The sequence below is a fragment of the Anomaloglossus baeobatrachus genome, chromosome 5 (genome assembly GCF_048569485.1).
Source record: "Anomaloglossus baeobatrachus isolate aAnoBae1 chromosome 5, aAnoBae1.hap1, whole genome shotgun sequence".
Classification (NCBI taxonomy): Eukaryota; Metazoa; Chordata; class Amphibia; order Anura; family Aromobatidae; genus Anomaloglossus; species Anomaloglossus baeobatrachus.
In genome coordinates this window covers 29,979,543-30,007,232 of record NC_134357.1, presented here as the reverse complement: position 1 = coordinate 30,007,232, position 27,690 = coordinate 29,979,543, and the positions used below count along the sequence as shown (strand labels likewise).

The 27,690-nt window shown below is 54.1% G+C and overlaps 1 protein-coding gene across 6 annotated transcripts in view; it reads left to right on the top strand.

Moving 5' to 3' along the window:
• KCNIP2 (potassium voltage-gated channel interacting protein 2) overlaps window positions 1-27,690 on the top strand; it is a 531,978-nt gene that overhangs the window by 444,009 nt on the left and 60,279 nt on the right. Inside the window, exon 1 of one of the 6 annotated variants that reach the window (XM_075348366.1) lies at window positions 18,309-18,525. The exons of the other annotated variants lie outside the window; for them this stretch is intronic. Coding sequence (XP_075204481.1) covers window positions 18,444-18,525 — 82 coding nt within the window. The 5' untranslated portion in view covers window positions 18,309-18,443. Of the gene's footprint in view, window positions 1-18,308; window positions 18,526-27,690 lie in introns of those variants that run through there. 6 annotated transcript variants of the gene reach the window in all.

The following is a 27,690-nucleotide window of genomic DNA, read 5'->3' as shown; positions in this document are numbered from 1 at the left end:
CGAGCATGGTAGTGCCCGCTCATCACTAGTTACGAGTACTGAGCACCTGAGCATGGTAGTGCCCGCTCATCACTAGTTACGAGTATCGAACACCCGAGCATGGTAGTGCCCGCTCATCACTAGTTACGAGTACTGAGCACCTGAGCATGGTAGTGCCCGCTCATCACTAGTTACGAGTATCGAACACCCGAGCATGGTAGTGCCCGCTCATCACTAGTTACGAGTACTGAGCACCCGGGCATGGTAGTGCCCGCTCATCACTAGTTACGAGTATCGAACACCCGAGCATGGTAGTGCCCGCTCATCACTAGTTACGAGTACTGAGCACCCGGGCATGGTAGTGCCCGCTCATCACTAGTTACGAGTATCGAACACCCGAGCATGGTAGTGCTCACTCATCACTAGTTACGAGTACAGAGCACCCGAGCATGGTAGTGCCCGCTCATCACTAGTTACAAGTACCGAACACCCGAGCATGGTAGTGCTCGCTCATCACTAGTTACGAGTACTAAGCATCCAAGCATTGTAGTGGTCGCTCATCACTAGTTACGAATACTGAGCACCCGAGCATGGTAGAGCCCGCTCATCACTAGTTACGAGTACAGAGCACCCGAGCATGGTAGTGCCCGCTCATCACTAGTTACGAGTACAGAGCACCCGAGCATGGTAGTGCCCGCTCATCACTAGTTACGAGTACAGAGCACCCGAGCATGGTAGTGCCCGCTCATCACTAGTTATAAGTACTGAGCACCCGAGCATGGTAGAGCCCACTCATCACCAGTTACGAGTACAGAGCACCCGAGCATGGTAGTGCCCGATCATCACTAGTTACGAGTACAGAGCACCCGAGCATGGTAGTGCCCGCTCATCACTAGTTATAAGTACTGAGCACCCGAGCATGGTAGTGCCCGCTCACATCACTAGTTACGAGCACTGAGCACCCGAGCATGGTAGTGCCCGCTCATCACTAATGCAGAAGCAACACACGCACTACATAGTAAAAGCGCCATAAAGCCCCATCAGTGCGGGAGCCTATCCCTAATCAGTAACTGACAAGTAACGTTTAATTCCACTTATTAAAAACTAATCACGACCATTAATCATTTAAACCTTTGATATTGTGCCTTATTGATAATATGAGCAGCTGCTCGGCCTCTTGGAGTTATTAGCCTAAATGACACCTCTAGAGCCTGTACTGATTCAGAGGACAGCAGCCCATTGGTCACACTATTTATGTCCAGCACATGGGTGGACACAAAGAGCAAAGGGCCCATCTGTGTGAATTGTGTATAGGACCCCCTCCCTTAAAGGGGTTTTCCATTTTAACGCTTTTATGCCAGTAGGCTTGTGTCGCGGGCAGCGGGGCGCAGCGCTCGCTAACGCTCGGGTCCGGCGCTGCTGCTGCTGCTCGTTGGCTCGAGCGGTGGGCCGGAGCCTGGGACTCGAGCGGCGCTCCTCGCCCATGAGTGAAAAGGGGATTTAGTCCGTGACGCCACCCACGGGTTGTGGTGAAGATGGGTGTCGCGGGCGGGGAGGGCGCTGCGCTCACCACGCTCAGGTCCGGCGCTGCTGCTGTTGCTGCTCGGTGGCTCGAGCAGTGGGCCGGATCCGGGGACTCGAGCGGTGCTCCTCGCTCGTGAGTGAAAGGGGATAATTTTTGGGTTTGGGAAGTCAGTCCGTGACGTCACCCACGGTTTGTGGTGAGGTTGGGACACCACCGCTGCTCTGGACGGGGATCCCAGGAGCGATGACAGGGAGCAGCCGAGATGTTTCTCTCCCCTCTGTGGGTAGGGGGGTTTGGTGGTCCCGGTGATGGTGACTGGACAGTGGATGGCAGGGTTTGGTGGGGTGCAGGGTCGCAGGGGCAGACGGCACGGTGGTACTCACTCAGCCAATAACGTATACGGAGCCTCTGGTAAAACAAACGGCTGGATGGACGGGTCCCGCAGCCGGCTGCTGTAGTTTCTCCCCTGACTCCAGGCTAATAGTGTGCGTCCTTCCCTGCACTTTCTTTATATGCTCCTCCTGTGCTCCGGTTTTCAGCTGGTTCCCCGGTTCGGTACCGGACGGGCCACCACCCTGTCCCGGCTACCTACGGTTCCACCAGGACTGTCTTCCCGGCCCCTGCAGACGGCCACTACCGTCTGCCTGACTGACTACAATAGGGTCCTAGGCTGCAACCTAGGCCCCCGTCTGCTTCTGCCTCTCTGCACACCTCCTCTCCCTTCCTCTGCCTGGACTTGTCTCTGACTCTCTGTTGTTTCCTGCCTCAGACCAGCTAGACTCCTCGGTGGGCGTGTCCATCTGCCTGACTCCGCCCACCTGGTGTGTCTGTCTGAACCCGAGGGAGGAAATCAGGTCTCACTGGAGATGACTGCTGTGACCTGCTGGGGGTGGGGGTGTGTGTGTGTTGTTACCTGTGGCCCCTGGCTAGTCCAGGGCGCCACATGGGCACCACCGCTGTTGGTGACGGGGATCCCGGGAGCGATGGTAGGGAGCAGCTGGGATGTTGTTTTCCCCCTCCGTGGGTAGGGGTTGGTGGTCCCGGGGCCCGGTGGTGTTACGGGGAGGCAGGGTTGGTGAGGTGCAGGGTTGCAGGGACAGCGCGGCGCTGTGCCGGATGGCACTGGTGTACTCACTCAGCAAGAGATGCACAAAGTCTCCAGTAAACCAAACGGATGGATGGTCCCGCAGCCGGCTGCAGTGTCTCTCCCCGGACAGGTGATGGCGGCTGTCTTTCCCTGCAGCTATGTGTACTATGTTGACTCTGATGGCTTCCCAACGGTAGCCCGCTACACGGGGTATGGGTGCCTGAGGAGCTCGTTTTGCCCGCAGGCGCTGGCCCTTGGATTTCTAGCCTGTGGCGGTAGCTGTATATCCTCACGGTGCGGACGGTTGCCTTCTAACGGGTCTTTGGTTGTTAGGAAACCCCGGGGGTTCCGGTCACTATCGAATTTGACCTTTGTCGGCGGCTCCAAGCCTGGTCGGGGTCCGAAGGCCCTGCCTGTATGTGCTAGCTTCACTTCGCTCCCCGGTTCAGTACCGGCGGGCCACCGCCCGACCCCGGTCCTACGGTTCCGCGTTGATCCACCACTCCTGCAGACGTCCACCACCGTCTGACAACCTTGCTGTCAGTGCCTGGGCCACACACCCAGACACGGTCAGTTTTACGTCTCCTCACTTCCACTTCCTAACTGAACCATACCTCCCAACCGTCCCGGATACAGCGGGACAGTCCCTCGTCTGAGCCTTTGATCCCGGGTCCCGCCCGTGAGGCTGTTTGTCCCGGCTCCACCCACCCACTGTAGCCCCGCCTCGCTGTTTCTCCCTTCTACTATTCATTACAGAGCCGAGCGCGCACCTACTCCTGTGACTGCTGCTGAGGTATGAATCACCCCCTGCAGCAGAGCGACCCCCCTGCAGCAGAGCCGAGCCCCCCCTGCAGCAGAGCGACCCCCCCCCCCCCTGCACCAGAGCCGACCCCCCCAGTCCCGGAGCCTGCGTTTCTCTGCAGCTGTTCTCTGATTCCCCGTGTGCGGCTTCTCACTGCTGCAGACACGCGGGGAGTCAGGACGCTGAGGAGGAGACCGTGCAATCAGCACTTCTCTCTCCTGCAGATAGCACTGGCCAGTAATAACCTATGCAGAGTGGCATCTGCAGGCTTCTATTAGCTTACCGATCAGTGGTCTCCTGCCTGTGGAGCAGAGCTGCTGGGTCCTAGCTGCCCAACAGCTTCAGCTCTGCTTTATCCTGGCTGCCCTACCAGTTAAAGGGAACATGTCAGCAGAAATTTCACAATAAAAATAAAAGCTTCCCCTCTGCAGCTCCTGGGCTGCTTCTAGAAAGGTTCCTGTTGTTATTGTGCCCCCTTTGAGACCTACAAAAATACTTTATGAAGTCTTACCTTTTTGTATGCAAATGTGTTTTTATGGTCACGGGGGCGGGCTGTCTGGCGTCCGTTATTCCCCCTCCTGCCGCTTTACGCAGTCCCCCATTGCTCATTTACATACACAAGGACGCCTTCCTCATGTAACTGTCCTCCCGAAGTTTTGCGCATGTGAACGCTTTTTCAGGTGATTGCGCAGGCACGAGATTATGGGCGGCGCTGTGATTGTCATCAGCAGCGTTAACCAAGTACCCGCCCATAATCTCGTGCCCGCACTTTTCCCTCTGACTCCACCGTTATGCGCAAGTGCTGGCCATATGAACCATGTTACCTATTACTGCTTGCACGAGATTATGGGCGGGTACTTGGATGACGCTGCTGATGACAATCACAGCGCCGCCCATAATCTCGCGCCCATGGTAATAGGTAACGTGGTTCATATGGCCAGTGCTTGCACATAACGGTGGAGGCAGAGTGAGAAGCGCGGGCACGAGATTATGGGCGGGTACTTGGATGACGCTGCTGATGACAATCACAGCGCCGCCCATAATCTCGCGCCCATGGTAATAGGTAACGTGGTTCATATGGCCAGTGCTTGCGCATAACGGTGGAGGCAGAGTGAGAAGCGCGGGCACGAGATTATGGGCGGGTACTTGGATGACGCTGCTGATGACAATCACAGCGCCGCCCATAATCTCGCGCCCATGGTAATAGGTAACGTGGTTCATATGGACAGTGCTTGCGCATAACGGTGGAGGCAGAGTGAGAAGCGCGGGCACGAGATTATGGGCGGGTACTTGGATGACGCTGCTGATGACAATCACAGCGCCGCCCATAATCTCGCGCCTGCGCAATCACCTCAAAAGCGTTCACACTTTGCACAGTGCTTACTCCCGCGAGAGTGGCACTGGGCATGCACAAAACTTCAGGAGGACAGTTACATGAGGAAGGCGTCCTTGTGTATGTAAATGAGCAATGGGGGACTGCGTAAAGCGGCAGGAGGGGGAATAACGGACGCCAGACAGCCCGCCCCCGTGACCATAAAAACAGATTTGCATACAAAAAGGTAAGACTTCATAAAGTATTATTTTAGGTCTCAAAGGGGGCACAATAGCAACAGGAACCTTTCCAGAATGCAGCCCAGGAGCTGCAGAGGGGAATCTTTTATTTTTTTTGCTAAATTTCTGGTGACAGTTTCCCTTTAAAGGGAACCTATCAGGTGCAATCTGCACTCAGAGCCAGGAGCAGTTCTGGGTGTATATTGCTAATCCCTCCCTAACTGTCCCTGTATACACCAGCATAGATAAAGGCATCTATAGAAAAAGTATTTTTAAAGAGCTTATATCTTATGCTAATTAGCGCGGGGACTAGTCCCAAGGGCGTTACTTCACTTGGCTAGTCGGCTCACATAGCGTGTTAGTACTCACACAGGGGCGTAATAACATGCTAACATGCTATGCGAGCCGACTAGCCAAGTGAAGTAACGCCCTTGTGACTAGTCCCCGCGCTCATTAGCATAAGATATAAGATCTTTAAAAATATTTGTTCTTGATCTCTTTATCTATGCTAGTGTATACAGGGACGGTTAGGCAGGGATTAGCAATATGTGCCCAGAACTGCTCCTGGCTCTGAGTGCATATTGCACCTGACAGGTTCACTTTAAAGGGAACCTGTCACCAGATTTGGGGCCTATAAGCTGCGGCCACCACCAGCGGGATCTTATGTACACATTCTAACATGCTGCATACCTCCCAACCGTCCCGGATACAGCGGGACTTTCACGCTTTACGTTGTTTGTCCCGTTGCCACGGGCGGGACGGCCGGCTCCCGGGCTCCGCCCACCCACTCTCTCTCCGCCTCCCTGCTTTTCCCTCCTACCATCCTAGTAGACGTGGCATAGAGAGGAGCGCTGCCTGTGCTGCTGCTGGTACAGTAAACTAATCTCCCCAGCGCTGATTTCCCTCCCTCCCCCCTCACCCCCGGCCGGAGCCTGTCTGTGCGGGCGCCCCCCGCCGCCTGTCTGTGCGGGCGCCCCCCGCCGCCTGTCTGTGCGGGCGCCCCCCTGCCGCCTGTCTGTACGGGCGCCCCCCTGCCGCCTGTCTGTGCGGGCGCCCCCCTGCCGCCTGTCTGTGCGGGCGCCCCCCTGCCGCCTGTCTGTGCGGGCGCCCCCCGCCGCCTGTCTGTGCGGGCGCCCCCCTGCCGCCTGTCTGTGCGGGCGCCCCCCTGCCGCCTGTCTGTGCGGGCGCCCCCCTGCCGCCTGTCTGTGCGGGCGCCCCCCTGCCGCCTGTCTGTGCGGGCGCCCCCCTGCCGCCTGTCTGTGCGGGCGCCCCCCGCCGCCTGTCTGTGCGGGCGGCCCGCCGCCTGTCTGTGCGGGCGCCCCCCGCCGCCTGTCTGTGCGGGCGCCCCCCGCCGCCTGTCTGTGCGGGCGCCCCCCGCCGCCTGTCTGTGCGGGCGCTCCCCTGCCGCCTGTCTGTGCGGGCGCCCCCCTGCCGCCTGTCTGTGCGGGCGCCCCCCTGCCGCCTGTCTGTGCGGGCGCCCCCCTGCCGCCTGTCTGTGCGGGCGCCCCCCGCCGCCTGTCTGTGCGGGCGGCCCGCCGCCTCTCTGTGCGGGCGGCCCGCCGCCTGTCTGTGAAGGCGGCCGGCCGCCTGTCTGTGAAGGCGACCGGCCGCCTCACTGTGGCTGCCTGCGTGTCCGTGCTGGAGGCCCGCCGGCTGCCTGCGTGTCCGTGCTGGAGGCCCGCCGGCTGCCTGCGTGTCCGTGCTGGAGGCCCGCCGGTTGCCTGCGTGTCCGTGCTGGAGGCCCGCCGGCTGCCTGCGTGTCCGTGCTGGAGGCCCGCCGGCTGCCTGCGTGTCCGTGCTGGAGGCCCGCCGGCTGCCTGCGTGTCCGTGCTGGAGGCCCGCCGGCTGCCTGCGTGTCCGTGCTGGAGGCCCGCCGGCTGCCTGCGTGTCCGTGCTGGAGGCCCGCCGGCTGCCTGCGTGTCCGTGCTGGAGGCCCGCCGGCTGCCTGCGTGTCCGTGCTGGAGGCCCACCGGCTGCCTGCGTGTCCGTGCTGGAGGCCCGCCGGCTGCCTGCGTGTCCGTGCTGGAGGCCCGCCGGCTGCCTGCGTGTTTGTGCTGAATGGGTGTGGATGGGGAGTGGATATGGGCGTGACTGTGAAATGGGTGTGGTTAGGGGGCGTGGCCTAAAAATTTGCCACAGGAGCACAGCGCACCCATCAGACACAGCACAGGAGCACAGCACACATCAGACACAGCACAGGAGCACAGCACACAACAGACACAGCACAGGAGCACAGTGCACCCATCAGACACAGCACAGGAGCACAGCACACAACAGACACAGCACAGGAGCACAGCGCACCCATCAGACACAGCACAGGAGCACAGTGCACCCATCAGACACAGCACAGGATCACAGCACACAACAGACACAGCACAGGAGCACAGCACACATCAGACACAGCACAGGAGCACAGCACACATCAGACACAGCACAGGAGCAAAGCACACATCAGACACAGCACAGGAGCAAAGCACACATCAGACACAGCACAGGAGCACAGCACACATCAGACACAGCACAGGAGCACAGCGCACCCATCAAACACAGCACAAGGAGCACAGTGCACCCATCAAACACAGCACAGGAGCACAGCACACATCAGACACAGCACAGGAGCACAGCGCACCCATCAGACACAGCACAGGAGCACAGCGCAAACATCAGACACAGCACAGGAGCACAGCACCCATCAGACACAGCACAGGAGCACAGCGCACCCATCAGACACAGCACAGGAGCACAGTGCACCCATCAGACACAGCACAGGAGCACAGCACACATCAGACACAGCACAGGAGCACAGCACACATCAGACACAGCACAGGAGCACAGCACACATCAGACACAGCACAGGAGCACAGCACACATCAGACACAGCACAGGAGCACAGCGCACCCATCAGACACAGCACAGGAGCACAGTGCACCCATCAGACACAGCACAGGAGCACAGCACACCCATCAGACACAGCACAGGATCACAGCACACAACAGACACAGCACAGGAGCACAGCACACATCAGACACAGCACAGGAGCACAGCACACATCAGACACAGCACAGGAGCAAAGCACACATCAGACACAGCACAGGAGCAAAGCACACATCAGACACAGCACAGGAGCACAGCACACATCAGACACAGCACAGGAGCACAGCGCACCCATCAAACACAGCACAAGGAGCACAGTGCACCCATCAAACACAGCACAGGAGCACAGCACACATCAGACACAGCACAGGAGCACAGCGCACCCATCAGACACAGCACAGGAGCACAGCGCAAACATCAGACACAGCACAGGAGCACAGCACCCATCAGACACAGCACAGGAGCACAGCGCACCCATCAGACACAGCACAGGAGCACAGTGCACCCATCAGACACAGCACAGGAGCACAGCACACCCATCAGACACAGCACAGGATCACAGCACCCATCAGACACAGCACAGGAGCACAGCACACCCATCAGACACAGCACAGGAGCACAGCACACAACAGACACAGCACAGGAGCACAGCACACATCAGACACAGCACAGGAGCACAGCACACATCAGACACAGCACAGGAGCACAGCACACATCAGACACAGCACAGGAGCAGAGCACACATCAGACACAGCACAAGGAGCACAGCGCACCCATCAAACACAGCACAGGAGCAGAGCACACATCAGACACAGCACAAGGAGCACAGTGCACCCATCAAACACAGCACAGGAGCACAGCACACATCAGACACAGCACAGGAGCACAGCGCACCCATCAGACACAGCACAGGAGCACAGCGCACCCATCAGACACAGCACAGGAGCACAGCACACATCAGACACAGCACAGGAGCACAGCGCACCCATCAGACACAGCACAGGAGCACAGCTTCACCCATCAGACACAGCACAGGAGCACAGCGCACCCATCAGACACAGCACAGGAGCACAGTGCACCCATCAAACACAGCATAGGAGCACAGTGCACCCATCAGACACAGCACAGGAGCACAGTGCACCCATCAAACACAGCACAGGAGCACAGCACACAACAGACACAGCACAGGAGCACAGCGCACCCATCAGACACAGCACAGGAGCACAGCACACAACAGACACAGCACAGGAGCAAAGCACACACATCAGACACAGCACAGGAGCACAGTACACATCAGACACAGCACAGCACACATCAGACACAGCACAGGAGCACAGCACACATCAGACACAGCACAGGAGCACAGCACACATCAGACACAGCACAGGAGCACAGCGCACATCAGACAAAGCACAGGAGCACAGCACACATCAGACACAGCACAGGAGCACAGCGCACGCATCAGACACAGCACAGGAGCACAGCACACAACAGACACAGCACAGGAGCAAAGCACACACATCAGACACAGCACAGGAGCACAGCGCACCCATCAGACACAGCACAGGAGCACAGCGCACCCATCAGACACAGCACAGGAGCACAGCGCACCCATCAGACACAGCACAGGAGCACAGTGCACCCATCAGACACAGCACAGGAGCACAGCACACATCAGACACAGCACAGGAGCACAGCGCACGCATCAGACACAGCACAGGAGCACAGCACACAACAGACACAGCACAGGAGCAAAGCACACACATCAGACACAGCACAGGAGCACAGCGCACCCATCAGACACAGCACAGGAGCACAGCGCACCCATCAGACACAGCACAGGAGCACAGCACACATCAGACACAGCACAGGAGCACAGTACACATCAGACACAGCACAGGAGCACAGCGCACATCAGACACAGCACAGGAGCACAGCACACATCAGACACAGCACAGGAGCACAGCACACATCAGACACAGCACAGGAGCACAGCACACATCAGACACAGCACAGGAGCACAGCACACATCAGACACAGCACAGGAGCACAGCACACATCAGACACAGCACAGGAGCACAGTGCACCCATCAGACACAGCACAGGAGCACAGCACACATCAGACACAGCACAGGAGCACAGCGCACATCAGACACAGCACAGGAGCACAGCACACATCAGACACAGCACAGGAGCACAGCGCACATCAGACACAGCACAGGAGCAGAGCACACATCAGACACAGCACAGGAGCACAGCGCACATCAGACACAGCACAGGAGCACAGCACACATCAGACACAGCACAGGAGCACAGCACACATCAGACACAGCACAGGAGCACAGCACACCCATCAGACACCGCACAGGAGCACAGTGCACCCATCAGACACAGCACAGGAGCACAGCGCACCCATCAGACACCGCACAGGAGCACAGCGCACCCATCAGACACAGCACAGGAGCACAGTGCACCCATCAAACACAGCACAGGAGCACAGCGCACCCATCAGACACAGCACAGGAGCACAGCGCACCCATCAGACACAGCACAGGAGCACAGCGCACCCATCAGACACAGCACAGGAGCACAGTGCACCCATCAAACACAGCATAGGAGCACAGTGCACCCATCAGACACAGCACAGGAGCACAGTGCACCCATCAAACACAGCACAGGAGCACAGCACACATCAGACACAGCACAGGAGCACAGCGCACCCATCAGACACAGCACAGGAGCACAGCTTCACCCATCAGACACAGCACAGGAGCACAGCGCACGCATCAGACACAGCACAGGAGCACAGCACACAACAGACACAGCACAGGAGCACAGCGCACCCATCAGACACAGCACAGGAGCACAGCGCACCCATCAGACACAGCACAGGAGCACAGCGCACCCATCAGACACAGCACAGGAGCACAGTGCACCCATCAAACACAGCATAGGAGCACAGTGCACCCATCAGACACAGCACAGGAGCACAGTGCACCCATCAAACACAGCACAGGAGCACAGCACACATCAGACACAGCACAGGAGCACAGCGCACCCATCAGACACAGCACAGGAGCACAGCTTCACCCATCAGACACAGCACAGGAGCACAGCGCACGCATCAGACACAGCACAGGAGCACAGCACACAACAGACACAGCACAGGAGCAAAGCACACACATCAGACACAGCACAGGAGCACAGCATATATCAGACACAGCACAGGAGCAAAGCACACACATCAGACACAGCACAGGAGCACAGCACACATCAGACACAGCACAGGAGCAGAGCACACATCAGACACAGCACAGAAGCACAGCACACATCAGACACAGCACAGGAGCAGAGCACACATCAGACACAGCACAGGAGCACAGCGCACCCATCAAACACAGCACAGGAGCACAGCGCACCCATCAGACACAGCACAGGAGCACAGCACACCCATCAGACACAGCACAGGAGCACAGCACACATCAGACACAGCACAGGAGCACAGCACACCCATCAGACACAGCACAGGAGCACAGCGCACCCATCAGACACAGCACAGGAGCACAGTGCACCCATCAAACACAGCATAGGAGCACAGTGCACCCATCAAACACAGCACAGGAGCACAGCACACATCAGACACAGCACAGGAGCAAAGCACACATCAGACACAGCACAGGAGCACAGCACACATCAGACACAGCACAGGAGCACAGCGCACCCATCAAACACAGCACAAGGAGCACAGTGCACCCATCAAACACAGCACAGGAGCACAGCACACATCAGACACAGCACAGGAGCACAGCGCACCCATCAGACACAGCACAGGAGCACAGCGCAAACATCAGACACAGCACAGGAGCACAGCACCCATCAGACACAGCACAGGAGCACAGCGCACCCATCAGACACAGCACAGGAGCACAGTGCACCCATCAGACACAGCACAGGAGCACAGCACACCCATCAGACACAGCACAGGATCACAGCACCCATCAGACACAGCACAGGAGCACAGCACACCCATCAGACACAGCACAGGAGCACAGCACACAACAGACACAGCACAGGAGCACAGCACACATCAGACACAGCACAGGAGCACAGCACACATCAGACACAGCACAGGAGCACAGCACACATCAGACACAGCACAGGAGCAGAGCACACATCAGACACAGCACAAGGAGCACAGCGCACCCATCAAACACAGCACAGGAGCAGAGCACACATCAGACACAGCACAAGGAGCACAGTGCACCCATCAAACACAGCACAGGAGCACAGCACACATCAGACACAGCACAGGAGCACAGCGCACCCATCAGACACAGCACAGGAGCACAGCGCACCCATCAGACACAGCACAGGAGCACAGCACACATCAGACACAGCACAGGAGCACAGCGCACCCATCAGACACAGCACAGGAGCACAGCTTCACCCATCAGACACAGCACAGGAGCACAGCGCACCCATCAGACACAGCACAGGAGCACAGTGCACCCATCAAACACAGCATAGGAGCACAGTGCACCCATCAGACACAGCACAGGAGCACAGTGCACCCATCAAACACAGCACAGGAGCACAGCACACAACAGACACAGCACAGGAGCACAGCGCACCCATCAGACACAGCACAGGAGCACAGCACACAACAGACACAGCACAGGAGCAAAGCACACACATCAGACACAGCACAGGAGCACAGTACACATCAGACACAGCACAGCACACATCAGACACAGCACAGGAGCACAGCACACATCAGACACAGCACAGGAGCACAGCACACATCAGACACAGCACAGGAGCACAGCGCACATCAGACAAAGCACAGGAGCACAGCACACATCAGACACAGCACAGGAGCACAGCGCACGCATCAGACACAGCACAGGAGCACAGCACACAACAGACACAGCACAGGAGCAAAGCACACACATCAGACACAGCACAGGAGCACAGCGCACCCATCAGACACAGCACAGGAGCACAGCGCACCCATCAGACACAGCACAGGAGCACAGCGCACCCATCAGACACAGCACAGGAGCACAGTGCACCCATCAGACACAGCACAGGAGCACAGCACACATCAGACACAGCACAGGAGCACAGCGCACGCATCAGACACAGCACAGGAGCACAGCACACAACAGACACAGCACAGGAGCAAAGCACACACATCAGACACAGCACAGGAGCACAGCGCACCCATCAGACACAGCACAGGAGCACAGCGCACCCATCAGACACAGCACAGGAGCACAGCACACATCAGACACAGCACAGGAGCACAGTACACATCAGACACAGCACAGGAGCACAGCGCACATCAGACACAGCACAGGAGCACAGCACACATCAGACACAGCACAGGAGCACAGCACACATCAGACACAGCACAGGAGCACAGCACACATCAGACACAGCACAGGAGCACAGCACACATCAGACACAGCACAGGAGCACAGCACACATCAGACACAGCACAGGAGCACAGTGCACCCATCAGACACAGCACAGGAGCACAGCACACATCAGACACAGCACAGGAGCACAGCGCACATCAGACACAGCACAGGAGCACAGCACACATCAGACACAGCACAGGAGCACAGCGCACATCAGACACAGCACAGGAGCAGAGCACACATCAGACACAGCACAGGAGCACAGCGCACATCAGACACAGCACAGGAGCACAGCACACATCAGACACAGCACAGGAGCACAGCACACATCAGACACAGCACAGGAGCACAGCACACCCATCAGACACCGCACAGGAGCACAGTGCACCCATCAGACACAGCACAGGAGCACAGCGCACCCATCAGACACCGCACAGGAGCACAGCGCACCCATCAGACACAGCACAGGAGCACAGTGCACCCATCAAACACAGCACAGGAGCACAGCGCACCCATCAGACACAGCACAGGAGCACAGCGCACCCATCAGACACAGCACAGGAGCACAGCGCACCCATCAGACACAGCACAGGAGCACAGTGCACCCATCAAACACAGCATAGGAGCACAGTGCACCCATCAGACACAGCACAGGAGCACAGTGCACCCATCAAACACAGCACAGGAGCACAGCACACATCAGACACAGCACAGGAGCACAGCGCACCCATCAGACACAGCACAGGAGCACAGCTTCACCCATCAGACACAGCACAGGAGCACAGCGCACGCATCAGACACAGCACAGGAGCACAGCACACAACAGACACAGCACAGGAGCACAGCGCACCCATCAGACACAGCACAGGAGCACAGCGCACCCATCAGACACAGCACAGGAGCACAGCGCACCCATCAGACACAGCACAGGAGCACAGTGCACCCATCAAACACAGCATAGGAGCACAGTGCACCCATCAGACACAGCACAGGAGCACAGTGCACCCATCAAACACAGCACAGGAGCACAGCACACATCAGACACAGCACAGGAGCACAGCGCACCCATCAGACACAGCACAGGAGCACAGCTTCACCCATCAGACACAGCACAGGAGCACAGCGCACGCATCAGACACAGCACAGGAGCACAGCACACAACAGACACAGCACAGGAGCAAAGCACACACATCAGACACAGCACAGGAGCACAGCATATATCAGACACAGCACAGGAGCAAAGCACACACATCAGACACAGCACAGGAGCACAGCACACATCAGACACAGCACAGGAGCAGAGCACACATCAGACACAGCACAGAAGCACAGCACACATCAGACACAGCACAGGAGCAGAGCACACATCAGACACAGCACAGGAGCACAGCGCACCCATCAAACACAGCACAGGAGCACAGCGCACCCATCAGACACAGCACAGGAGCACAGCACACCCATCAGACACAGCACAGGAGCACAGCACACATCAGACACAGCACAGGAGCACAGCACACCCATCAGACACAGCACAGGAGCACAGCGCACCCATCAGACACAGCACAGGAGCACAGTGCACCCATCAAACACAGCATAGGAGCACAGTGCACCCATCAAACACAGCACAGGAGCACAGCACACATCAGACACAGCACAGGAGCACAGTGCACCCATCAAACACAGCACAGGAGCACAGCACACAACAGACACAGCACAGGAGCACAGCGCACCCATCAGACACAGCACAGGAGCACAGCGCACCCATCAGACACAGCACATGAGCACAGCACACATCAGACACAGCACAGGAGCACAGCACGCATCAGACACAGCACAGGAGCAAAGCACACACATCAGACACAGCACAGGAGCACAGCGCACCCATCAGACACAGCACAGGAGCACAGCGCACCCATCAGACACAGCACAGGAGCACAGCACACATCAGACACAGCACAGGAGCACAGTACACATCAGACACAGCACAGCACACATCAGACACAGCACAGGAGCACAGCACACATCAGACACAGCACAGGAGCACAGTGCACCCATCAGACACAGCACAGGAGCACAGCGCACCCATCAGACACAGCACAGGAGCACAGCACACATCAGACACAGCACAGGAGCACAGTACACATCAGACACAGCACAGCACACATCAGACACAGCACAGGAGCACAGCACACATCAGACACAGCACAGGAGCACAGCACACATCAGACACAGCACAGGAGCACAGCACACATCAGACACAGCACAGGAGCACAGCGCACATCAGACACAGCACAGGAGCACAGCACACATCAGACACAGCACAGGAGCACAGCACACATCAGACACAGCACAGGAGCACAGCACACATCAGACACATCACAAGGAGCACAGCACCCATCAGACACAGCACAGGAGCACAGCACACAACAGACACAGCACAGGAGCAAAGCACACACATCAGACACAGCACAGGAGCACAGCGCACCCATCAGACACAGCACAGGAGCACAGCGCACCCATCAGACACAGCACAGGAGCACAGCACACATCAGACACAGCACAGGAGCACAGTACACATCAGACACAGCACAGGAGCACAGTACACATCAGACACAGCACAGCACACATCAGACACAGCACAGGAGCACAGCACACATCAGACACAGCACAGGAGCACAGCACACATCAGACACAGCACAGGAGCACAGCATACATAAGACACAGCACAGGAGCACAGCGTACCCATCAGACACAGCACAGGAGCACAGCACACATCAGACACAGCACAGGAGCACAGCGCACCCATCAGACACAGCACAGGAGCACAGCACACATCAGACACAGCACAGGAGCACAGCACACATCAGACACAGCACAGGAGCACAGCGTACCCATCAGACACAGCACAGGAGCACAGCACACATCAGACACAGCACAGGAGCACAGTACACATCAGACACAGCACAGGAGCACAGCGCACCCATCAGACACAGCACAGGAGCACAGCACACATCAGACACAGCACAGGAGCACAGCACACATCAGACACAGCACAGGAGCACAGCGCACATCAGACACAGCACAGGAGCACAGCACACATCAGACACAGCACAGGAGCACAGCACACATCAGACACAGCACAGGAGCACAGCACACATCAGACACAGCACAGGAGCACAGCACACATCAGACACAGCACAGGAGCACAGCGCACATCAGACACAGCACAGGAGCACAGCACATACATCAGACAGTGCAAAACACACAAGTGAACTAAATCAGACAAACACAAGCAGCATGTGCACAATTATCACTCCACAAGCCACATCACACGGCGAGGAATATTCCCCACTTCCAGGGCTCTGTTTGTTTTCCTGGGGCACATGCATGCGTTACACAATTCCTGACCCTCTTCTAGTTCCCTTCTGGGCTCCTGTTCACTGATTCCTTCCCTAGTCCAGCACTTTGTCTTTATTAAAACAAGTAGCAGACACTAAGCCTGTTCATTGCCGTGTTTCACCTTTTCTGTGGCTTCATCAGGGGAAGGGACATTGGCATGACTGACAAATCAATCAATGCTGCCTCCTATATATAGTCTGGCTGTCTCATCTGGCTGTTATTTGCAGCCAAATAACCGCATTACTCTACTTTCCAAGGTCACTTTAATTAGATCATCTAGTGTTAGGCAGCTTGTGGCTCACGCCTGTGTAACATTTTAGGGCCGTCGTCCCTGTAGGGATACTGACTCACTCCCCGCAGCTCTGTGGCCTCCGATGTGCTCGTCTGCTTCCATCTCCCCCTGTGAAGTGTGCACACCGTACAGGCTCCCCGATAATGTGCTTAGGACAAGCGCGTACTCTTGCCTTCCTCTTAAAAGGGCAGGCATGCCATTTTCCAGAAGTGCTTCAAAACCTATAACTGAAAGGCTCAAAGTATTTAAGGCACCCTCCCATTAGGGGAGGTGCCTGCACAGCGCCTTAGTCAGTATACCAGTCTGCTTGTCCTGGTATCCCTTTGTCTGTCACCCGTACCAGTGTCCGTTTTCCCATACCTATCTGTCCCTGCTGTGCCTACGATACCTGTCTGCCTCAGTTATCCTGACTGTACCTACAGTACCTATGCCTCACTCAGTCACTGCCGCGGAAGTGGTACCTGGCATCCGCCTTGCGGGAGGCACTTAGTTATGCCTCTCCCACTGAATGGCAAGCCTGGGACCCCCCTGTGGTTCAGTGGGTTCACTAACAACACTCGCTGCCCTTACACCGTCCATAACCGTTACACACATCCCCTGAAGAAGCCTCAGAAACGGTGAAACATTTTGGAGGAACTTTGTGCTTCAGATTCAATAAAAACAGACAGTGTACAGGGCATGAATCAATAATGTAAATGGGATTAATGATTGTAGGTCACTTTCTCATAAAATAAATAAAAAGCCATTGAAGCATTCTTCATATCAACAGCTGTGAATGATCCATATTTGTGCAGTTTCAAATATTGTATCAAAAAGGTACAACTTTTTGGATAATTAAATATCTATTTGCCGGGTTTAAGACAAGTTGCACTTTTCACTCCAGCGGGGAAGGTTTTTGTAGAAACCGGCGAAACATCTGTAGACAAATGTTTTATTCAGTAGCAGGTTGATAAAGTTGGTGCAAATAACAGCAACAAAACGACTCCAAAAAACCCTATTGTGATGAGTCTCTAGTATAAAAAGTTTGCAAAAATGTGTTGGAATTCTTGATCAAAAGGTGCAAAAATTTGGCATTTTAAAATGCGCCAGATTTATTTATGGCATGACCTGGACCAAAATATTGGTGTAAAGCAATCCAGCCACGGGGCAGCGACACAATGTGTTAGTTCCTGCACACAGCGCGCCCCTGTGATACATTTGGCGCAGATCCTGCCCCTCTCATCTAATTTACTGTCTGAATTTAGAAGATTATTAATGATTCCCTTGCACAGTGATGCCGGTGAGATGCTCTGCGGCCGACCGCTGATTTGTCGCCTCATTTACACTGAAGGTCTCTGCGTCTGCAACATCTGCAGTGATAAAAAAAAAATCCTGCGTCCATCGCCTCCCCAGTCCCAGCCGCAGCGAGCGAGCGAGCGAGCACCGGTGCCGGCTGTGACCAGACTGCAGGATTCACTGTAGATCCTCCGCAGAAATCCCACCGCACACACCACAATACACCAGTATCCAGGATGGCCTTCATCCCGCAGACCGCCGGCTGCATGCTGAAGTCCGTGAAAGTGCTGATCCCCATAACATTCAGGAGGAAGAAGAGTAAGTTCCCATCTCTGATCTCTTCTCAGAGGCTTCACTTCATCATCTGGGACATAGACATTTACTAGGGACATTATACAGATGTAGCAGAGTTGGAGTTGTCAGATGCAGTAAAGCTAGGGTTGTCAGATAGGTTTGATCTGAAGTGGGATGTCAGAGGTAACAGGGCTATCAGAGGAGGAGAGCTGAGGTTGTCAGATATAGCAGAGCTGATATTGCTCTCTGCGGATGAGCTGAGGTTGTCAGATATAGCAGAGCTGATATTGCTCTCTGTGGATGAGCTGAGGTTGTTAGATATAGCAGAGCTGATATTGCTCTCTGCGGATGAGCTGAGGTTATCAGATGTAGCAGAGCTGAGGTTACTGTGTGCAGATGAGCTGAGGTTGTCAGATGTAGCAGAGCTGAGGTTACTCTGTGCGGATGAGCTGAGGTTGTCAGATGTAGCAGAGCTGAGGTTACTCTGTGTGGATGAGCTGAGGTTGTCAGATGTAGCAGACCTGAGGTTACTCTGTGCAGATGAGCTGAGGTTGTCAGATGTAGCAGAGCTGAGGTTACTCTGTGCAGATGAGCTGAGGTTGTCAGATGTAGCAGAGCTGAGGGTACTCTGTGCGGATGAGCTGAGGTTGTCAGATGTAGCAGAGCTGAGGTTACTCTGTGTGGATGAGCTGAGGTTGTCAGATGTATCAGAGCTGAGGTTACTCTGTGCTGATCAGCTGAGGTTGTCAGATGTAGCAGAGCTGAGGTTACTCTGTGCAGATGAGCTGAGGGTGTCAGATGTAGCAGAGCTGAGGTTACTCTGTGCAGATGAGCTGAGGTTGTCAGATGTAGCAGAGCTGAGGTTACTCTGTGCAGATGAGCTGAGGTTGTCAGATGTAGCAGAGCTGAGGGTACTCTGTGCGGATGAGCTGAGGTTGTCAGATGTAGCAGAGCTGAGGTTACTCTGTGCAGATGAGCTGAGGTTGTCAGATGTAGCAGAGCTGAGGTTACTCTGTGCAGATGAGCTGAGGTTGTCAGATGTAGCAGAGCTGAGGGTACTCTGTGCGGATGAGCTGAGGTTGTCAGATGTAGCAGAGCTGAGGTTACTCTGTGTAGATGAGCTGAGGTTGTCAGATGTATCAGAGCTGAGATTACTATGCGGATGAGCTGAGGTTGTCAGATGTAGCAGAGCTCAGGTTACTCTGTGCGGATGAGCTGAGGTTGTCAGGTGTAGCAGAGCTCAGGTTACTCTGTGCGGATGAGCTGAGGTTGTCAGATGTAGCAGAGCTGAGGTTACTCTGTGCGGATGAGCAGAGGTTGTCAGATGTAGCAGAGCTGAGGTTACTCTGTGCTGATCAGCTGAGGTTGTCAGATGTAGCAGAGCTGAGGGTACTCTGTGCGGATGAGCTGAGGTTGTCAGATGTAGCAGAGCTGAGGTTACTCTGTGCGGATGAGCTGAGGTTGTCAGATGTAGCAGAGCTGAGGGTACTCTGTGCGGATGAGCTGAGGTTGTCAGATGTATCAGAGCTGAGGTTACTGTGCGGATGAGTTGAGGTTGTCAGATGTAGCAGAGCTGAGGTTACTGTGCGGATGAGCTGAGGTTGTCAGATGTAGCAGAGCTGAGGTTACTCTGTGCGGATGAGCTGAGGTTGTCAGATGTATCAGAGCTGAGGTTACTGTGCGGATGAGTTGAGGTTGTCAGATGTAGCAGAGCTCAGGTTACTCTGTGCGGATGAGCTGAGGTTGTCAGATGTAGCAGAGCTCAGGTTACTCTGTGCGGATGAGCTGAGGTTGTCAGATGTAGCAGAGCTCAGGTTACTCTGTGCGGATGAGCTGAGGTTGTCAGATGTAGCAGAGCTGAGGGTACTCTGTGCGGATGAGCTGAGGTTGTCAGATATAGCAGAGCTGAGGGTACTCTGTGCGGATGAGCTGAGGTTGTCAGATGTAGCAGAGCTGAGGTTACTCTGTGTGGATGAGCTGAGGTTGTCAGATGTATCAGAGCTGAGGTTACTGTGCGGATGAGTTGAGGTTGTCAGATGTAGCAGAGCTGAGGGTACTCTGTGCGGATGAGTTGAGGTTGTCAGATGTAGCAGAGCTCAGGTTACTCTGTGCGGATGAGCTGAGGTTGTCAGATGTAGCAGAGCTCAGGTTACTCTGTGCGGATGAGCTGAGGTTGTCAGATGTAGCAGAGCTCAGGTTACTCTGTGCGGATGAGCTGAGGTTGTCAGATGTAGCAGAGCTGAGGTTACTCTGTGCAGATGAGCTGAGGTTGTCAGATGTAGCAGAGCTGAGATTACTCTGTGCGGATGAGCTGAGGTTGTCAGATGTAGCAGAGCTGAGGTTACTCTGTGCAGATGAGCTGAGGTTGTCAGATGTAGCAGAGCTGAGGTTACTCTGTGCAGATGAGCTGAGGTTGTCAGATGTAGCAGAGCTGAGGTTACTCTGTGCAGATGAGCTGAGGTTGTCAGATGTAGCAGAGCTGAGGTTACTCTGTGCTGATCAGCTGAGGTTGTCAGATATAGCAGCAATAAGGTAGATGTAGCAAAGCTGTGGTTACTCAATATGGATGAGCTGAGGTTGTCAGATGTAGCAGAGCTGAGGTTACTCAATATGGATGAGCTGAGGTTGTCAGATATATCAGTCTGGAGTTTGTCAGGTAGAGCAAAGGTGAGTTTGTCAGAAGTAGGTGAGCGAAGGTTATCATATGCGTCCGAGCTAAGGTTGTCAGATCTAGCAGCAATAAGGTAGTCAGATGTAGCAGAGCTGAGGTTACCATATGTAGATGAGCTGAGGATTTCATATATAAAAATGCTGAGACTGTGCGATAGAGAAACCTTTGTTAGTAGCATTTAGTTTGTCAGTAGTAACAGAGTTGAAGTTGTCAGATGTAACAAAGATGAGGTTGTCAGGAATAAGAGCCGAATTTGTCAGATATTCCTTAACTGCGAAAGTCAAATGTGGGTAAATTTACTTTTTCAGAAGTTACAATGAGTTTGCGGAGTGCAGAAGAGGTGATGATAGCAGATGTATCAGACAGAGGGTGTCAGACAGCGCAGAGCTGAGGTTGTCAGATGTAATGATACAATGGTGTCAGACAGCGCAGAGCTGAGGTTGTCAGATGTAATGATACAATGGTGTCAGACAGCGCAGAGCTGAGGTTGTCAGATGTATCAGACAGAGGGTGTCAGACAGCGCAGAGCTGAGGTTGTCAGATGTATCAGACAGAGGGTGTCAGACAGCGCAGAGCTGAGGTTGTCAGATGTATCAGACAGAGGGTGTCAGACAGCGCAGAGCAGAGGTTGTCAGATGTAATGATACAATGGTGTCAGACAGCGCAGAGCTGAGGTTGTCAGATGTAATGATACAATGGTGTCAGACAGCGCAGAGCTGAGGTTGTCAGATGTATCAGACAGAGGGTGTCAGACAGCGCAGAGCTGAGGTTGTCAGATGTAATGATACAATGGTGTCAAGTGGAAATAAGCTTGTTATATCTGGCGGAGCCGAGGTCGTTACATGTAGTATATATTAGTACAGGTCAGGTGTTTATCCTGCTCGGCTGAAGGTGTGAGATGTAGCAGAGCTCAGACTGTCACCTGCAATCACCCCATAATGCAGACCAAATCTCATGTTGTTATTAAGGTGGCCACAAACCATAGATAGCGGCCGGAGGAGCTACAAAGATGTCCTTTGGTGATCATTTAATAGCCTGTTTAGACTAAAATACCACGCTATGCATGCGCATAGGACAATCTCAGCAGCACATGTTCTCGGCAGCACATGCTTTTGGCAACACATGCTCTCTGCAGCACATATTCTTGACAGTACATGTTCTCAGTAGCACATATTCTCAGCAGCATATGTTCTCAGTAGCACAAGCTCTCTGCAGCACATATTCTCAGCAGCACATGTTCTCAGCAGCACATATTCTTGGCAGCACATGTTCTCGGCAGCACATGTCCTCGGCAGCACATGTTCTCGGCAGCACATGTCCTCGGCAGCACATGTTCTCGGCAGCACATGCTCTCTGCAGCACATATTTTCAGCAGCACATGCTCTCTGCAGCACATATTTTCAGCAGCACATGTTCTCAGCAGCACATGTTCTCAGCAGCACATATTCTTGGCAGCACATGTTCTCAGCAGCACATATTCTTGGCAGCACATGTTCTCGGCAGCACATGTCCTCGGCAGCACATGTTCTCGGCAGCACATGCTCTCTGCAGCACATATTTTCAGCAGCACATGTTCTCAGCAGCACATGTTCTCGGCAGTACATGTTCTTAGTAGCACGTTCTCGGCAGCACATGTTCTCGGCAGTACATGTTCTTGGTAGCACATTCTCAGCAGCACATGTTATCGGCAGTACATGTTCTCGGCACTACATGTTCTTGGTAGCTCATGTTCTCGGCAGCACATGTTTTTGGTAGCTCATGTTCTCAGCAGCACATGTTCTCGGCAGCAGATGATCTCTTCAGCACATGTTCTCAGCAACATGTTCTCGGCAGCACATGCTCTTTCCAGCACATGTCCTCAGCACCACATGCTCTCTGCAGCACATGTTCTCAGCAGCACATGTACTTGGTAGCTCATGTTCTCGGCAGCACATGTTTTTGGTAGCTCATGTTCTCAGCAGCACATGTTCTCGGCAGCAGATGATCTCTTCAGCAAATGTTCTCAGCAACACGTTCTCGGCAGCACATGGTCTTTCCAGCACATGTCCTCGGCAGCACATGCTCTCGTCAGCACATGTTTTCGGCAGCACATGCTTTTTCCAGCACATGTCCTCGGCAGCACATGCTCTCTGCAGCACATGTCCTCTGCAGCACATGCTGTTTAAATAGGACAATGTGCTGAAGCAAATGAATCCCTTCTATACAACCAGTAGAAGGAATTGATTTACTGCACATTGAAATTCTGCTCCACAGCTCAGGATTCGCTGCAGATTTTCTCCGCAGTGTGTGCATCAGATTTTGGTAAAATGCACCCACAATGCTGCTCCTGTAATGAGCCGCAGAATTTTTTTATATATAATAACTTACCCCCTGGGTTCACTACAGGACGTTATCACTATCATATAACTGCACAATACAGATGTAGCATAACTTAGGATGTCACATGTAGCAGAGCTGAGACTGTCACATGTAGCAGAGCTGAGACTGTCACATGTAGCAGAGCTGAGACGGTCACATGTAGCAGAGCTGAGACGGTCACATGTAGCAGAGCTGAGACTGTCACATGTAGCAGAGCTGAGACTGTCACATGTAGCAGAGCTGAGACTGTCACATGTAGCAGAGCTGAGACGGTCACATGTAGCAGAGCTGAGACTGTCACATGTAGCAGAGCTGAGACTGTCACATGTAGCAGAGCTGAGACTGTCACATGTAGCAGAGCTGAGACTGTCACATGTAGCAGAGCTGAGACGGTCACATGTAGCAGAGCTGAGACTGTCACATGTAGCAGAGCTGAGACTGTCACATGTAGCAGAGCTGAGACTGTCACATGTAGCAGAGCTGAGACTGTCACATGTAGCAGAGCTGAGACGGTCACATGTAGCAGAGCTGAGACTGTCACATGTAACAGAGCTGAGACTGTCAGATGTAGCAGAGCTGAGACTGTCAGATGTAGCAGAGCTGAGACTGTCACATGTAGCAGAGCTGAGACTGTCACATGTAGCAGAGCTGAGACGGTCACATGTAGCAGAGCTGAGACTGTCACATGTAGCAGAGCTGAGACGGTCACATGTAGCAGAGCTGAGACGGTCACATGTAGCAGAGCTGAGACTGTCACATGTAGCAGAGCTGAGACTGTCACATGTAGCAGAGCTGAGACGGTCACATGTAGCAGAGCTGAGACTGTCAGATGTAGCAGAGCTGAGACTGTCAGATGTAGCAGAGCTGAGACTATCACATGTAGCAGAGCTGAGACTGTCACATGTAGCAGAGCTGAGACGGTCACATGTAGCAGAGCTGAGACTGTCACATGTAGCAGAGCTGAGACGGTCACATGTAGCAGAGCTGAGACGGTCACATGTAGCAGAGCTGAGACGGTCACATGTAGCAGAGCTGAGACTGTCACATGTAGCAGAGCTGAGACTGTCACATGTAGCAGAGCTGAGACTGTCACATGTAGCAGAGCTGAGACGATCACATGTAGCAGAGCTGAGACGGTCACATGTAGCAGAGCTGAGACGGTCACGTAGCAGAGTTGAGACTGTGACATGTAGCAGAGCTGAGACTGTCACATGTAGGAGAGTTGAGACTGTCACATGTAGCAGAGCTGAGACGGTCACATGTAGCAGAGCTGAGACGGTCACATGTAGCAGAGTTGAGACTGTCACATGTAGCAGAGCTGAGACGGTCACATGTAGCAGAGCTGAGACGGTCACATGTAGCAGAGCTGAGACGGTCACATGTAGCAGAGCTGAGACGGTCACATGTAGCAGAGCTGAGACGGTCACATGTAGCAGAGCTGAGACTGTCACATGTAGCAGAGCTGAGACTGTCACATGTAGCAGAGCTGAGACGGTCACATGTAGCAGAGCTGAGACGGTCACATGTAGCAGAGCTGAGACGGTCACGTAGCAGAGTTGAGACTGTGACATGTAGCAGAGCTGAGACTGTCACATGTAGCAGAGTTGAGACTGTCACATGTAGCAGAGCTGAGACGGTCACATGTAGCAGAGCTGAGACGGTCACATGTAGCAGAGTTGAGACTGTCACATGTAGCAGAGCTGAGACGGTCACATGTAGCAGAGCTGAGACGGTCACATGTAGCAGAGCTGAGACGGTCACATGTAGCAGAGCTGAGACGGTCACATGTAGCAGAGCTGAGACGGTCACATGTAGCAGAGCTGAGACTGTCACATGTAGCAGAGCTGAGACTGTCACATGTAGCAGAGCTGAGACGGTCACATGTAGCAGAGCTGAGACGGTCACATGTAGCAGAGCTGAGACGGTCACGTAGCAGAGTTGAGACTGTGACATGTAGCAGAGCTGAGACTGTCACATGTAGCAGAGTTGAGACTGTCACATGTAGCAGAGCTGAGACGGTCACATGTAGCAGAGCTGAGACGGTCACATGTAGCAGAGTTGAGACTGTCACATGTAGCAGAGCTGAGACGGTCACATGTAGCAGAGCTGAGACGGTCACATGTAGCAGAGCTGAGACGGTCACATGTAGCAGAGCTGAGACGGTCACATGTAGCAGAGCTGAGACGGTCACATGTAGCAGAGCTGAGACTGTCACATGTAGCAGAGCTGAGACGGTCACATGTAGCAGAGCTGAGACGGTCACATGTAGCAGAGCTGAGACGGTCACATGTAGCAGAGCTGAGACTGTCACATGTAGCAGAGCTGAGAAGGTCACATGTAGCAGAGCTGAGACTGTCACATGTAGCAGAGCTGAGACGGTCACATGTAGCAGAGCTGAGACGGTCACATGTAGCAGAGCTGAGACGGTCACATGTAGCAGAGCTGAGACGGTCACATGTAGCAGAGCTGAGACTGTCACATGTAGCAGAGCTCAGACGGTCACATGTAGCAGAGCTGAGACGGTCACATGTAGCAGAGCTGAGACGGTCACATGTAGCAGAGCTGAGACTGTCACATGTAGCAGAGCTGAGAAGGTCACATGTAGCAGAGCTGAGACGGTCACATGTAGCAGAGCTGAGACGGTCACATGTAGCAGAGCTGAGACGGTCACATGTAGCAGAGCTGAGACGGTCACATGTAGCAGAGCTGAGAAGGTCACATGTAGCAGAGCTGAGACGGTCACATGTAGCAGAGCTGAGACGGTCACATGTAGCAGAGCTGAGACGGTCACATGTAGCAGAGCTGAGACGGTCACATGTAGCAGAGCTGAGAAGGTCACATGTAGCAGAGGGCAAATAGCTGAATCCAGGCAAAAAATAGGTGCTTAGAAAGAGAGACCTAAAATATAACTTTTATTTCACGTGCTTAGTAAAAAGTGAACCTAGGCTCACTAGAGGTGAGTAAAAACAAACCACAGACATATTAAAATCCTGTTAAACACAGGGACAGAAGAAACAGACCAATTAGTTCTTGGCCCTTAGTGATAGGGTACGGCAAATGTTGGCCTCAAAACTGAGTTGAGGATGCTACCAAAAAGAACCCCCCACCACGGTATTGTTAACAATTGTACTGAAACACAGCCCTACTCATTCATACAGCTGAATATGATAACAGCATAAGGGCATGTGTCACAGATATCAAGGGTATATGTTAACAATTACACTGAAACACAGCTCTCCCCATTCATGAGGCTGAGTTTGATAACAGCATAAGGGCATGTGTCACAGGTATCAAAAGAGTGGACCACAGGGAGTCATATTAAGTTGTCCCATAAGGGAACGATCTTACCCGGTCCAGCTGATATAAAAGAAGGGCGACATATGGGAGGACCAATAAAACGGCTTATCCAGGGGGGCTGTCCACCAGCTCATCAGATCCCACAATAATGCCAGAGGGTCACTTCCATGCTAGGGCAGATACTCACTCCCAACGCGTTTCATGGAGAACAATCATCAGGGGAGTCAAGTGAGTTAAATCATATATGGCCCATACCATCCTATGTGGCCATTTTATTATGCCCGAAGAGATTCTAAATAGAAACAAAGTTCAAAATAAGCCCTCATATACATAGACAAGAATAGAGGCCCATTTTCTTTGCCCCACAATTCATATACTCACCGCACTCTTGAGTGCGTCAGTCATAGGCCCCTTCAAAAGTGCCGCGCTCCGTCTCCGGAAGCGGGCTCCTTCTTATAGGGAGGCGCATGCGCAATAGCATCGTTCTGGCCGATGACGCGCGTTCCCAGCAGACACTGGGACCGGAAACACGCGTCATCGGCTGCCGCATCGCAACAAGGCGGGCGCGGCCTCACCAGGTAACGTCATATCCTGGTGGGTGACGCCTGCTGGGAAGCACAAACCAGAGCATGGAGCGCGCTGCCATAGCAACGCACAGCAACGCACAGCAGCTCCGGCTCTGCCTGCAGAACATCAATATAAAAGAAACCATGTTTGTTAGTTAATACATGGTGGGTACAAGTAGCTTATGACAGCAGCATTTATATCATAGTATTGGTACAGTATAGACCCGTCCACATAAGCCCTGTTGATATTAGTATAGAAAAGATTATTACCCACAGGGAAGAGCCACATTTTAACCG